Source organism: Oryctolagus cuniculus, chromosome 17, assembly GCF_051225735.1.
Source record: "Oryctolagus cuniculus isolate XC-2025 breed Fujian yellow rabbit chromosome 17, ASM5122573v1, whole genome shotgun sequence".
Classification (NCBI taxonomy): domain Eukaryota; kingdom Metazoa; phylum Chordata; class Mammalia; order Lagomorpha; family Leporidae; genus Oryctolagus; species Oryctolagus cuniculus.
Genome location: NC_142883.1, coordinates 21,052,859 through 21,066,611, shown reverse-complemented (window position 1 = coordinate 21,066,611; position 13,753 = coordinate 21,052,859). Strand labels below are relative to the sequence as shown.

Below are 13,753 nucleotides of genomic sequence, written 5' to 3'. Positions count from 1 at the left end.
TGCCTGCAGACTCCTCTCTTCTGGCGTGGCGAGCTGGGCCAGGCGTGTCTGAGCCACCTCTGTGGGAATAAGCCCACAGGGGAGACAGAGAAGCCGCTGTGGGGGTGGGGCCAGGGGCCAGGGGAAGATGGCACACCATCTCGTCCTTCTCTGAGCCCCAGTGAGCCCCCTGTCAAGAGCAGAACACTTGACCCAAGAAGAGGAGGGTGCAGCCCCATACCGGGGCAGGTGGGCACACCCCAGCGCACCCCACACCAGCTGAGTGCCACGAACAGAGCAGTGTTTGTCTCAGCCCGGATTTTGAATAAAAACCTGGGAGGCTCCAGTAAGACGAAGATGGGGATGCGGAGAGAAGGTGGGGGTGGGGGAGGTCGGGTCCAACTGAGTCTCTCTCTGGACGGCAGCTCCAGCACCCGGTCCCACGGCAGCCTGGGGTGGCAGGAACTCGGGGTGTGCTTGGGAGGACTGGGGGTGGCAGGGAGGAGTCTGCACTTTCATCAGTGGCCAGTGGGGCACAGACGGGACATCTCCAAGCTGGGAGGAAGACATTTCTGGCACGCACAGGGCTGGGCTGTGTGGTGTGGATGACAGGGAGGTCACACTGGAGACAGAAGCCAGCAAAGTGTGAGCGGGGACAAGGCGGGACATGATGGCTGAAGCAACACCTGCTGGAGAAACCTGAAAAGGGGGTGAGGGGTGGAGAGCGGAGGCCAAGATGACTCCTGGGCTCTGGCCTGGGTTTCCAGGTGCTCTGGGCTGGGGACAGGAAGGCGTGGAGATGCGGACATGTGCAGTTGAGGCAGTCACCACACACGGTGAGAGAGGCCTCGCTGGAGCCCCGGGCTCAGGGGTCGTCGGAACGTGTGGGCAACCGGAGCCATGGGCGTGCCCGGATGGCCCAAGGGGAGGGCAAAGAGGAAAGAGGCCAAGTCCGCGTGCAAGCAGAGAGCAGAGCAAGAGGAGGCCGCAAGGCTGAGAGGGGCGCTCCGGGGGGAGCAGCGAGCAGGGGCGCAGAGAGAACGGGGGAGGGGTCAGTGCAGGACGGAGTCCTCTGGGGTTATGAGCCAGTTGCCTGCGTGTTTGGGAGCAGGTCCCCGTGGTGGGCTGGGGAGGACAGCTGGCCTAGACACCTCAGGCCAAAATGAAGTCATCAAGCCTGGGAGAAGGCACCTCCTATAGGAGGTGGGCCTGGGGTGCCCTCCCAGGGCCTCCTTCTCCCCAGAACCCCCCTCAGGCGGCCCCCTGCAGCCTCCCAGAGCCCTCCTTGCCTTTCGCCCAACCCCACATCACCCACTCGTACCCTACCCCGTTGCCGTCTCTGTTACTGCACACCCCTCAGGGCCGTTGATCTGGCTCACTTGCCCCTGCACTGTCTAGAATGTTCCGCATGTCCATGTTTGCCAAGGGCTTCATGTGTGTTCTGTGTGCTGGGTTGGGCCATGTGCCTTGTGTCCTTGGATGAGGAGCCCCCTGGGCCTCTCCTGGTCTGGGCCGACCTCAGCCTAGCTGCACCCACCTTACCCCCAGCCCCAAAGCAGGACCTCAGAAACCAGGCCGGCAACCAAAATACATTTGCCAACAAGCAGGAAACTTTATTGAATTATCTTTTTAGCGGAGAGGTCGAGAAATCAAAGAGTGGCCGGGTCACGGGGAGAGGAATCCAGTGGGGAGAGACGCACAGGAGGCCCGGCCTGGGGGGGGTGGGGCAGGGGCAGGAGCAGGTTCCGGGGGCGGGCAGGAGTGGGTCTCCCACCCTTCAGGCCCCGGCTGTCCCGCAGGCAGCCGCCGGCTCACTCCTCCTCCAGCTGCTGAAGATGGGGTGGGGATGCCAGGCGGCCTGAAGGCCTAGGGGCGGCGGGTGGTGTCTGAAATGCGGCGACCGGAGCCGGAGGTGGCGCCGCTTCCTGAGAAGCAGAAAGGACCAGGGGTGCTGAGGCTGCAGGAGACCCTCCGCGGTCCCCGGGGGCCCACAAGCTCCTCCTCAGTGTTGATGGGATGCTGTTTCATCGTCTCCAGAGGTGGCTCACTCCAGGACGGTCCAAGGCTCCAAGGGCAGAGCCGTCCAAATTTCGAAAGGAAAGCAAACGAGCAACTCCTCCCCCCCACCCCACCTCCGCCCTTCGCCTCCCTCCACGCACCTTACACGGGGAGCCTCCCACCCAGCCCCACCCCTCTGGGAGCTGTTTCCTTACCTCCTGTGGAGGTGAAGCCAGTCATCCTGGGAGAGAGGAGAGAGGTGACCGTGAGCAGAGGGTAACCAAGGTCAAGTGCTTTCCTGTCCTGATGGAGCCACTCGGAGCCACACGGGAAGCCCTGAGCGGGACTCCAACCTCGCTGTGCCCAGCTCTGGGGGCAGCAGCAGCAGGTGCCCACCGCTCTGTCAGTCAGTCTATCTGCCTGTGAGGCCTCGGGGAGGGACACTATCGGCCCCAAGATTCAGGGCATTTGCCAGAGGCTCTGTCCCCTCTCCAGCTGGCTCAGCCCTTGACCGCCCAGCTGCCCCTGAGTCCATAAGGAAGGTGAGGTCTCTGCAGACCAGGTGAGAGCATTACGCCACCCTACTCCGAGCCATGCACGGCCGAGCTGAACCCTGGGCCATCTTTTCTCCTGTATCAGATGTCCTCTCCACGGGCCCTGTCCCTGCCAGCCCCACTCAGAGACCTGGGTCCAGACAGCAAGCGAGCTCTGGCCCTGGCTCTTCTTCCGAGCTAGGTAAGCTCCGGCAGGGGAGGGGCCCTGTCCGACACCCCCAGGCCGTGCAGGGAGACCGGCGGCGAGGACCTACTTGGCGTCCTGGCCCTCGAGCAGGCTGCGGTAGGTGGCGATCTCCTGCTCCAGCCGCGTCTTGATGTCCAGCAGCATCTTGTACTCCTGGTTCTGGCACTCCATCTCACTGCGCAGCTCGCTCAGCTGGGCCTCGATGCTGCTGATGACCCCCTGGATCTGCTGCAGCTGCAGGGCGTAGCGGCACTCCGTCTCCGCCACCGTGCTCTCCAACCCGGCTTTCTGCAGGGGGGCAACGGGGAAGAAGTGAGATGGGGGTGGCCGAGCCCGAGGCAGCGCTGGAGGTGGCGGCTGTGGGCGGGGGGCAGCGGCTGGGTACCATGCTCAGCTGAGACTGCAGCTCGATCTCCAGGCCTTGGAGCGTGCGCCTGAGCTCCGTGATTTCTGTCTTGCTGGTCTGGATCATGGCGGTGCTGGAAGACACTTCCTTGTTCAGCTCGGCACTCTGAAATGCAGGCAGGAAGATGGTGATGGAGGAGCCCACCTAGAAGCCCCCCGAGCTGGGGAGGCCGCGCCCTGCCTGCACCACCAGCTGCTACCTTGCTGTTGAACCATTCCTCGGCGTCCCGCCGGTTCTTCTCTGCCAAGGCCTCGTACTGCGCCCTCATCTCTGCCAGCACGCGGGTCAGGTCGATGCCCGGGGTGGCGTCCATCTCCACGTTGACCTGGCCCACCACCTGGTTGCTGAACTCCTTCATCTCCTGTGGGGGTGGGAAAGGAAGCTGCATGAAGCTCCTCCCTCTCCTTGGCTCTCAAGGCCGGCAGAATGTTCTGGAAAGTGCTCCCAGGTCCCCCAGTGGGCAGCCGCGTGCAGCTGCAGCAGAGGGCTCGCCTTTCTCCCAGAAGCCCTTGAGCCACAACGGGCCGGCCACCCCCTCGCACCTCCTCGTGGTTCTTCTTCAGGTAGGCCAGTTCTTCAGTCAGGCTCTCGATCTGCATCTCCAGGTCGGCCTTGGTCAGGGTCAGCTCGTCCAGCACCCTGCGCAGCCCGTTGATGTCGGCCTCCACACTCTGGCGCAGGGCCAGCTCGTTCTCATACCTGCAATATTTTAAAAAAACTTTTTAAAAAAAATGATGAGTGACTCCGCCATCCCTGCAGGAGGCTCAGCGGCTCTGCCACAGCTTTCACCCCAGGCTTGCTCCAATGCTGGGAAGCCGACGTTCGCGACGTGAACTCACTTGAGCCTGAAGTCGTCGGCAGCCAGCCTGGCGTTGTCAATCTCCAGGATGACCCGGTTGTTGTCGATGGTGGCGGCCAGGATCTGCGGGAGAGGGGAGCAGGTGACCTCCACGGGGGCAGGGGCCTGGGAGCAGCCTGCTGGGCTGCTGTGCCTGGGGCCCTGCCTCCTCAGCCCCCCTTCTCTGATACACCCTGCATCTGGTCAGGACCGGGAAGCCCCAGCCTAAGCATTTCGCAGGAATGAGCCCCCCGGGACTTTCTCAACAGCCTCAGCCCAGCAACCTCACCGTCAGCCCCTGTCTGTCTCGAGAACCTTCTCTGGTAAAAAGGGGCCTCGCAGGACTCCTGTTTTCCCTGCTGACTCCACTGAGCCTGGCCTCCCAGCTGAGCGTAGGGGATCTCCGACATCAATCCCACCCGTCAGAATTTCTCGTCCGAACATGTGTGTTCCAAGCATTGGAAACCCAACCCTGCAGAGCCGGGACTTGGCCGAGCTGGTGGGTGTCCTAAGAAGCAGGTGTCGCAACATGATGGACAGGCCCCACGGAGGACATCCGGGCTCAGGGCCACCTACGCCTCTGCCTCCCTCTCCCCAACCTGACCGACCCCCCGTTGAGAAGCCCCATTTAAGCGGGGCTCCTGCAAAATAAACAACTAGTCCCAGAGCGATGCACGAACATGTCTGTCTCTGTGGATTTTAGTACCTGTGTGGTTTTTACAGCTGTCACATTTCCAAATAGCTCTGTGAGTTAGGGTTGCAGAGATCAGCTTTCTAATAGCATAACTGGCAAGCAATGTTTGTTTGTTTGTTTGTTTGTTTTTTAAGGACAGCAGTAGTAGTGACAAGAAAATGAAAGCGAGGAGCTGTGGTGGGGAGTGACAGATTAAAAGTTTCCCCCGCAGGGAGGCTGTGACTCCCCCCAGCACCTGCCCCTCGGAAGGAAGGGAGGCCAGGACTGCAGTGGCCTTGCCTTCAGGGCTCTGCCCTGCCCTGGGGAGCCCTGCCCGGCACCCGGGGGCTCACCTTGTCCCGGAGCTCCTCAATGGTCTTGTAGTATTGGCTGTAGTCGCGCTCCGGGCTCGCTGGGCTCTGCTTCAGGTGCCAGTCCCGGATCTTCACCTCCAGGTCGGCATTGGCCTCTTCCAGGGCGCGCACCTTGTCCAGGTAGGAGGCCAGGCGGTCGTTGAGGTTCTGCATGGTGATCTTCTCATTGCCGGAGAGGAGGCCGCCGTCGGCACCGCCAAAGTCACCAAAGCCACCGCCAAAACCTCCACCAAAGCCACCTCCAAGACCAACTCCGAAGCCACCTCCAAAGCCACTACCAGCTCCAGCACCAAAGCTGCAGCCCACGCCGCTCCCGTAGCCCCCGGCTGAGCCTCCGGAGACAAACCGGGTAGAGCAAGTAGAGACGCTGCGGCCTCCTCCCAGCTGGCAGGAGCCACTCCCGAAGCCACCGCCGTAGCTGGTGGAGGAGCTCTGCAGGCGACAGCTCATGGTGCAGGCGAGAGCGGTGCTGGAGCAGGTGCAGGCAGGAGCTGGGCTTGGCCTGGGCCAAGGACGATGGCTCTGTCCCGGTCCAGACACCTTTTATACACCTGCGGAGGGGCTGGCCATCCTCTCTCCTCCCCTCCCCACCCTCTGACTTGGTGCCAACTTCCCTTCTTTTCTCACAAACCCAGTTACCTCTGCTCCCCAGGGAGGGTTGTGCCTTTTGGGGGTGGCTTTTTTTTTTTAATCCTTAACAAAAGAGATGATTCAGAGGGAACGGTGTTCTGCTTAAGACTCCCCTTTGAGAGTGAATCCTAGTTCACCTCTCCTCTAAGGAGCTCACTCCACAGGCTCTCGGCCCCACCCGGTTTTAGAACGGGGACTGAGCTGCAAACAGCTGCCGGCGAGCCTCGAAGGAAGAGGCGGCTGCCGGTGCCCTGTGCCTTGTGAGGCTCCGCAGCCCCCCACCTCCCTTCCTTCCAGCCCGAAGCTTCTGCACAGGGTGCTCTGTCTCCCTTCCAGCCCTCTGTCTACTGCAGCCCCGGCAGCGACTCTGAGGACAAACTCCACTGGTCCTGCAGAATCGGCTGCCTTGGGAGTGTTTAGTCTGAGATGGCTCCAATGCCATCAGAAAGAATCACAGTGACAAGGGACCTCGGGGGGCGGGGGGCTTAGGGAGCCAGCCAACGCAGCTGGGGAGAAGGAAGAGGCGAGGAAGAGGAAGGGACTCCACGCATCCTCGTAGCTGATGTTCTGAGAGCCCTTGCCCCGGGCAGCCGTGGGCCCAGCACTTGGCGTTCAGGGCCTCACAGACTCCTCCTGTGGCCGCTGTTTCACACGCAAGCAAACAGAGCCTTCAGGACGGAACCAGGACTGCACCCCAAACCTGGTCCCGTCTGACCCAAAGACCAGTTTTTGAGGTGTGTTTTCATGCAGTGAAATGTGCAGATCCTAGGTGTCCAGTTCAATGCATTTTTACCGGTGACCACCACACAGCACTTCCCAGCACCCGTCCATCTCCTGGCACCTTCCCCCAGTGACCCCCATGCCCCTGATGTCACCCTGAGACAGGTTGGTGGCCACAGCTGTGGAAGCTGCTGGGATGCAGAGCAGCGAGCAGGGGTGCGGCTGAACACCCCGCGACACACAGGACCGCCCCACGACGAAGACTCGTCAGGCCTGAGAGGCCAGCAGAGCCCAGTGGAGAGGCCCTGAATCCACCAGGCCTGTGGGTTTAATGCTTCATAGTAGGGCCAGCGTGGCGGTGCGGTGGGTTAAGCTGCTCCGTGTGACACCAGCACCTTAGAGCACCAGTCCTGGCTGCTCTGCTTCTAATCCAGCTCACTGCTAATGTACCCAAGAAAGCAGCAGAAGATGCCCCAAGGACTTGGGCCCCTGCCACCTATGTGGGAGACCAGAATGGAATTTCTGGCTCCTGGCTTCAGCCTGACCCAGCACTGGCTGTTATGTCATTTGGGGGGTAAAGCAGCATGTAGAAGATTCTCTCTCTCTCTCTCTCTCTCTCTCTCTCTCTGTCTCCTTTTCTGTCTCTCTATCATTCTACCTTTCAAATAAAATGAATAAATCTTTTTTTTGACAGGCAGAGTTAGACAGTGAGAGAGAGACAGAGAGAAAGGAGAGAGAGACAGAGAGAAAGGTCTTCCTTTTCCGTTGGTTCACCCTCCAAATGGCTGCCATGGCCGGCGTGCTGTGCACCGATCCGAAGCCAAGAGTCAGGTGCTTCTCCTGGTCTCCCATGCAGGTGCAGGGCCCAAGGACCTGGGCCATCCTCCATTGCCTTGCCGGGCCACAGCAGAGAGCTGGACTGGAAGAGGAGCAGCTGGGACAGAATCTGGCACCCCAACCAGGACTAGAACCCTGGGTGCCGGCACCGCAGGTGGAGGATTAGCCAAGCGAGCCGCAGCGCTGGCCATGAATAAATCTTTTTTAAGAAACTACTCCATAGCACTGACTGCCCCAGGGACACAGCTGAGAGCAGAACATGGGACACGCATGCCCGAGCAGAGCCCTTCCACAAGGCATGGGTCTCCGCTTGTGGGTGATTGGGAAAGAGGCCATGGAGGAGGATGTGGCCCAGGGTCCGGAGCCAGGCTCTCTTCAGAGGACTCTGGGATGTGCTGCAGAGACTCAGAGACTGTTGATCTTCCCGGAGGAGACCTCACCCCTCGGACTGGGGCAAAAGTCCCAGAGGCACCCATCAGAGCCCGGGAGAGGAGTGCCCGGGCTGCAGTGGAAGCCCAGGGCCAAGGTCTGCGGGTGACCCCTCGGGAGCGTGTTCTGACCATGGCCTTCAAGAAGCTCTGGCTAGACCGGGCCGGTGGGGAGGGGAAGGGAGACACAGGTGCAAGGTGATCCTGGAGCCCCCTTCGCTGATTCAGCAAGGCCAGGAGAGAGACCTGAGTCAGGGCTTTCGGGCTCTTTGTTTTCTGGGGTAGGGAAGCAACCCGTGTTTCACCCAGAGGGCAGCAGCACCCAGCGAGAGCCAGGGCGTGCTGCGGGTGCCCAAACCCCACGGTGAGGCCAGGATTCCGGCTGACCCCTGACCCTGCCCAGCCCTCCTACCCTAAGCCCCGATGGCTCAGCTCGCTCTGAAAAGACATGATTCAGCCCAAAGCAGGAGCTCCCGCACCCTCGGTGGAGGATCAAAACTGACAAGTGGGTGATTAATGGAACCTGCCCAGCCTGGGGTGACCATGCCCCAGTCCTCCCCGGGCGGGTTCAGGCCAACGCCTCTCAGAGGAACAATGCTGCGGATTCCCCAAAGCCACATGGGATGGCGGTGACACGCCCCTCCCCCACCCGAGAATCAGGGCACAGCGCCTCCTCCCCCCCAGCAGCCCTCCTGGTGCCTTCACACTGGGAGGCTTCTCCAGACACTCAGCGAGCCCCGGCGGCACCCATGGGGGACCCATGCCCACTCCTCCTGCTCCTGGTCCCAAGCTTCCTGCAGCAGTCCCCTCGCTGTCCTGTTTCAAGGCAAGGTGGGCCCCTGCACACCCCTGCCATGTGGGCATCCTCCCCGGGACCCTGGGAGAGGGGCTTCAGGAGCCTCATTTCTCGGACAAGGCCACTGAGGTTGGGCGAGGTCAAGTCATGGCCTAGGACTCGGCGAAGTTGAGGTGGACACCTGGCCCCGCTCCTCTGCCCCTCCTAAAGGTGTCTGGCAGCCCGGGCCGTGAGCCCAGACGGCCGCTCTCCCAAGGTTCCACGTGAGCTATAACTGGGAGTCTTCCTGGGTCTCGGGCCTACTAAAACTCTGGTGACTTCCCGAGCAGTACGGGAGCTGGGCACACCCTATGTTCTGATGGTTGGCCTTTGACCCCGGACCTCAAACCCAGATCTAAGCCCCGGGACTTTGCGGGTGACAGAAGCACCCTGTGTTCTTGGTGGTCTCTGGGCCTGAGCCAGAAAGACTTTCAGCTCCACCCAGTAAAGTTTCCATACAGTCCCAGAGCTGTGGAGTTAGAGACCCGCTCAGCGCCCCACCTCCACGGGGATGGCAGCTCCTTGACCTTGTCCTGCGTCTCTCGTCTTCTGGCTGCTCACCGCATCCTTGAAAACACACTTTCTAATCCTTGGCTAATAACAACGATACCGTTTTCCGAGATGCTACAAACCGCTCTGTCAAAGTCTCCAACCCAAGGAGGGGGCAGGGGAAGCTGCGGTTTGTGGCCACAGTGGACAGAGGCTGTGGGTGACCTGGGGACCCACTGCCATCAGCCCTGAAGGGAGCGGAGTGTCGTGGGGCTGGACCCTTACTCCACGGGCCCCACCAACTCGGCTCAGGGTCAGACACGCAGCTGGGACGGGAAAGGTGCTCCCACCAAGGGGAGTCTCACACATCCGCTTCCAGAGGTGCTCTGTCCTGAGCGTGAGGGTGGAGGAGGAGGAGCAGCGTCTGGTTTTCCCGTACTCACAGCCTATCCGTGTTGAAAGATAATAAGGACTGCCAACCTTTATCGAACACTGTGCCCGATGCTCTGCACGCATCATGTATTCGGTCTTCAAAACAACTCTACACTTCTCGTCACACCTTTTGCTCAGATGAACAAACTGAGACCCAGTGAGGTCAAACACGCAGCACAGACCCAGAAGCAGCCCCTTCCGGCCACTGTCAGCCCCAACCCCACCCAGGCAAGGCCTTTCACTTTCCCGGGCCTCCCTGACGCCCCGCACCAGGCTGATGGGTGGCGCTTCTCCGTCGGTGAGGCCTGTGCCACTGACGACGGCCTGGTGGTGTCCCCGGCCTGAGTGCCAGAGCTGAGACCCCTGTGGGGGCAGAACTGTGGTGGAGCTCTCGTATGCTGCCCCCCATGTCACCCCTGGGGAAACTGAGGCCCAGGTAACAGGAACAAGGTGACGATACCAGGTCCCCAGCTCACTGGGGACTTGACGCTGAAATGAGCATTGAGTTTCTTTCCCTAACTCGCTTCTCTGTGCCTCTTGAGTGTCAAAGATGAGAACCAAGACAAAAGCCCATCCCCCGGCTTCTAAGTCCAAGTTCATCACTTGAATCAGGTGCCTCTCTCTCCTCTCTCTCTCTCTCTTTCTGTCACTGGACTCCAAGACACCCAGAACCCAGGACAGCTGATCCACACCCCAAAGGGTCTCCAGACTTCCCACGGGGGAAGGGCCCCTCCAGAAGAGCAGGACCCCCCATTCACCCCTGGGGCACTCGACCCAGGCCCCCGAGAAGCTCCCTCTCCTCAGAGAAGCCTGCCTGGCAGCGCACTGCCCAGAAACCCTTCAGGACCAGCCTGCAGGCCACAGGCACTCCCATTTGCAGAGTCCACAGCTCCCTGAGAGCCCTCCCTTGCCCACCCACCAGGCTGCCCTGCAGCTGCCGTCCACCTGCCAGCCGTGTGACCACAGGGAAACTGCGCACCTTCAGTGCCTCTGCGGCTGCCCCTGGGAAACAGGCAGCCATACAGGTCGTATTTGGGGCTTCTCAGATACCTGAGCCTCGAGAGGCGCTTGGCAGGGGAAGGTTGCCATCACCTCCCTTTTACATCACCTGCCCAGGAATCCTCTGAGCTCCCCCCACACCCCCGCCACACTGCACTAACCCATTGCTCTCCTCTCTTCCCTCTGCTCCCTGTAGCCAGTACGGTACCCACGGCAACCAGGCAAACACCAGCAGGCAGCATTGCTTTGTTTTCCCTCCCACTCCCTCTCAGTTTTCCCAAGGACAGGATCGTTGTCCAGTGCATCTCCCAACACTACTTCCGGCACAGGGACGCCCCCAGCAGATGCCTGAGATGGGGTCTGGGGTAGGCTCTGTCTGCTGGCGTTAGGCGAGAGGGAATGGCAGACAGGAGTGATGTCCACTGGGGCCACCCCGGCTCCAAACCTCAGCAGTAACCCTGCCAGCTGTTTATTGTCCTGGGCACTGCCAGCTGCCCAGGGAGGAACAGGTGACAGCCAGATGGGCACACGCCCAAGATATCCGTGCCTGTCCAGAGCCGTGTGAAAGGCAAGAAAAGCAAAAGAGAAGCAGGTTCATGTACTAATTCAGCAGGCGTTCATTTATCGCCCAGGCTGAGGTTCCGCAGAGCACAGGTTGAACACGGCCCCTGCTGTCACGGAGTTACAGTCCCAGCTCGGAGCTCATCACACGGAGAGGCAGCGATCAGCTCTCCAGCCAGACTCCTGCATTTACAGATGGAGAAACTCAGACCCAGAGAAGGAACAGCCACGGTCCTCAGGGCCACAGGGCAGGCATGCCCTGCGCCTGCACTGGGGAGCACAGCTGGCACAGGACACACCCAGGGCCCTGATCTCCGGTCCCAAAGCCGCCCTCTCTCTGTGGGGACAAGGAGGGGGGGATCAGCTGCTGCCTGGCTTGGCTGGAAACCAAGCCTGAGCCCAGCCCAAGCAGGAGCTAGGCGTGCCGCTGCCCGGAGACTACTTAAGGGCTCAGCAGGGCATGAGCCGCCCCTGGGCGCGGGCGACTCTCTTCAGGGTCGGTCCCGGGACAGGGCTCTGCAAGTTCCAAGTATCTGCCTGCCAGTCTCTCCAAGGAGCACAGAAGAGCAGAAGCAGGCACTCCAGGGAGACAGAGGCAGCTTCCCCTCCTGCCCCTGCTCAGCCTCTGGCCCCCAGGGAAGGCAGCCTGGCTGCACCTGCAGCCGAGCCCACCTCGCCGGTCTGCCTCGTCAGCAGAGGCTGTTGCTGCCACTGCTGCCCGCTTAGAGGCTGAGAAACTCTTTGCGGGCTGCTCAGAACGTCTGAGACCTCGCAAAGGAGACCCGAGGTCAGGGAGGCACGAGCTGCAGGTGGACCAACAGCCTCTGCCTCCAGGGGACAGAGAGGCTGGGGCTAGAGCCTGGCTGCTGCCAACCCGGGGGGACCCGGCAGCTGATAGTGGGGCTATCGTGTGAGAAGAAACCAGAGCAGGAGAGACGAAGGCCCGGCTGTGGAGCCGATGCTGCCGGTGGTCCTGGCTGCACCGTGTTGGCACAGGGCTGCCCACGGAGGTGAAGACGTGTACTTCCCCATCGGGCATTGGACCCAGCAGCTCTGACACCACTGGGGCCACCTCCCATGCTGCAGTGCCTGGGCTCCAGCTCTGGGTCTCCTCTCAATCCCAGCCTCCTGCTCATGTGCACGCGAGGAGGGAGCTGGTGATGACTCAAGTACTCGGGTCCCCGTCTTCCAGGTGGGAAACCAGAACTGAATTCCTATTTCCTGGCTTCAGCCTGGCCCAGGCCTGGCTGGCTGTTGTGGGCATTTGGAGAGTAAATCAGTAGATGGAAGTTCTCTCTCTCCCCACCCCCATACCGCCGCCGCCTTCTAAATAAATAAAACTAAACTGACTCTAAAAATGGTTTAAAAGCGCTGGGTTTCAGACTCGCACACCCTCCTAAGACAGGTGCTGCAGCTTCTGTCACCTCCTGATGTCCAGAGAAAAGCAAGGGTCGGGGACCAGAGAAACGAGTTCCAGACCCTGTTTCACCGATTCCTGGCTTGTGACCTCACCGAGGTGACTGAACGTGCTGGGGCCTCCGTGTGCGCTCCTGGATCTGACACTGCACCTGACCCGGACTTCACAGACCTGTTGGGAGGGACAGGCTGTCAGAGATGCCTTCCCGGGGCCTGGCACATTGCAGACAACACATTGGTCACGTTTCCTGCCCCAGCCCTCAGTACGTCCTCCGTCAAATCCCCAGAGAGAGCAGGCACCCCCTTCTCTCCAGCCGGGGTCTGTGGGGAAAGGGCTCTGCCCAGCGAGACGCATGGAGACCCTCCCTGGAGGGCTCGGCTCTTCCCACAGACCAGGCTCTCGGAGCCCCTGCAGCCTGCTCTTCTCCGTGGGACCGAGAAACCGGTTCTGCCTCCTCGTGCCCAGTCCTCACCCCAGGGCCTGAGCCGGCCCAGCTGAGGCACCCAGAGTTCTCAGCTTCCTGTTCCCTGGCCTCCGTTCAGGGCTGTGAATCCCAGAACTCTGAGGAAGTTGCCCCAGGTCAGAGGCAACAAATCAGGTGTGCAGAGAGGCTGCTTTTGTACCAGGCCCTGGGGGAGACCCTGGGGAGGGGGCAGCAGGCACAGGAGGCGGACAAAAGGGGCAGCAGAGATTGATGTGGTTTGGACATGAGGTTAGGGAAATCGAGGAAGGCTTCCTGGAGCTGGTGTCTTCCCCTCCAAGTGTTTTAAAGAACTTCTTGGAAGGTTAGATGGGTCAGCTTCATGGGGGCCTGGGAATGGGAACTGGTCAGCCGCTCCAAAGATGAAGCTTGCCCAGCTGGAAAGGAAGGGCTCCTCGGGTAGCACGTGGGTGAGCGCCAGAAGCAAAGAGGAGGGTCCTTTCACAGGCTGTGAAGGGCCAGGGCCCAGGGGCCCAGAGCAGGCCCAGGTCATGGAGTCGTGCAGGAGTGGCACCCAGGCCAGCCCTGACACTGACCATCCACAGGTGAGCCATTCACCTCTGAGCAGGGGACAATCCACCCCGGCCACCTGCAGTTGGATTAAACGAGGCAGCGGGGTGAGTGGCCTAACACCAGCCATGCAGTGGTGGATCTACACAATCAGCGTCATTGGTCACTCGGTCAGCCAGATGGATGGAACCCTGCGCCAGGTGCTCCACGTCCTGGGTTATCAAGTCCCCTGAGCAGCTCAGGGTTTGTCCCAGGCACCAGCGTCCTGGACACTCCCAAAGCGGGTATTGTAACCGTGAAGGGAAGAGGCCATAGTGGGGGAGAGATGGCCGCAGGTGGGCCCTGGACCTCCTCAGAGGCCAATCTGGACCCAGCAAGAAAAACTGCACATTGTACCAAGAGACA

At 60.9% G+C, this 13,753-nt stretch overlaps 1 protein-coding gene across 1 annotated transcript; it reads right to left on the bottom strand.

Annotated features, from left to right (window-relative positions):
* Positions 1–1,567: 1,567 nt before the first annotated feature.
* On the bottom strand, positions 1,568–5,541 carry KRT13 (keratin 13). Its single transcript, XM_002719380.6, has 8 exons — positions 4,989–5,541; positions 3,964–4,046; positions 3,667–3,823; positions 3,324–3,485; positions 3,104–3,229; positions 2,786–3,006; positions 2,193–2,218; positions 1,568–1,904 (listed from the first exon to the last, which is right to left on the bottom strand). Exons 1-8 carry the CDS (start codon positions 5,457–5,459, stop codon positions 1,846–1,848), a joined length of 1,305 nt encoding a protein of 434 aa, XP_002719426.2. The 5' UTR covers positions 5,460–5,541; the 3' UTR covers positions 1,568–1,845.
* Positions 5,542–13,753: the final 8,212 nt, after the last annotated feature.

What these genes read in the sequence shown, in the direction of transcription:
- KRT13 (XM_002719380.6), bottom strand. Translation starts at nt 5,459, where the DNA reads ATGAGCTGTCGCCTGCAGAGCTCCTCCACCAGCTACGGCGGTGGCTTC. An exon ending in CTCGAGGGCCAGGACGCCAA is followed by an intron (nt 2,219 to 2,785) that starts GTAGGTCCTCGC and finishes CCTCTCTCCCAG; the next exon opens with GATGACTGGCTTCACCTCCA. An exon ending in TGGCTTCACCTCCACAGGAG is followed by an intron (nt 1,905 to 2,192) that starts GTAAGGAAACAG and finishes TCTGCTTCTCAG; the next exon opens with GAAGCGGCGCCACCTCCGGC.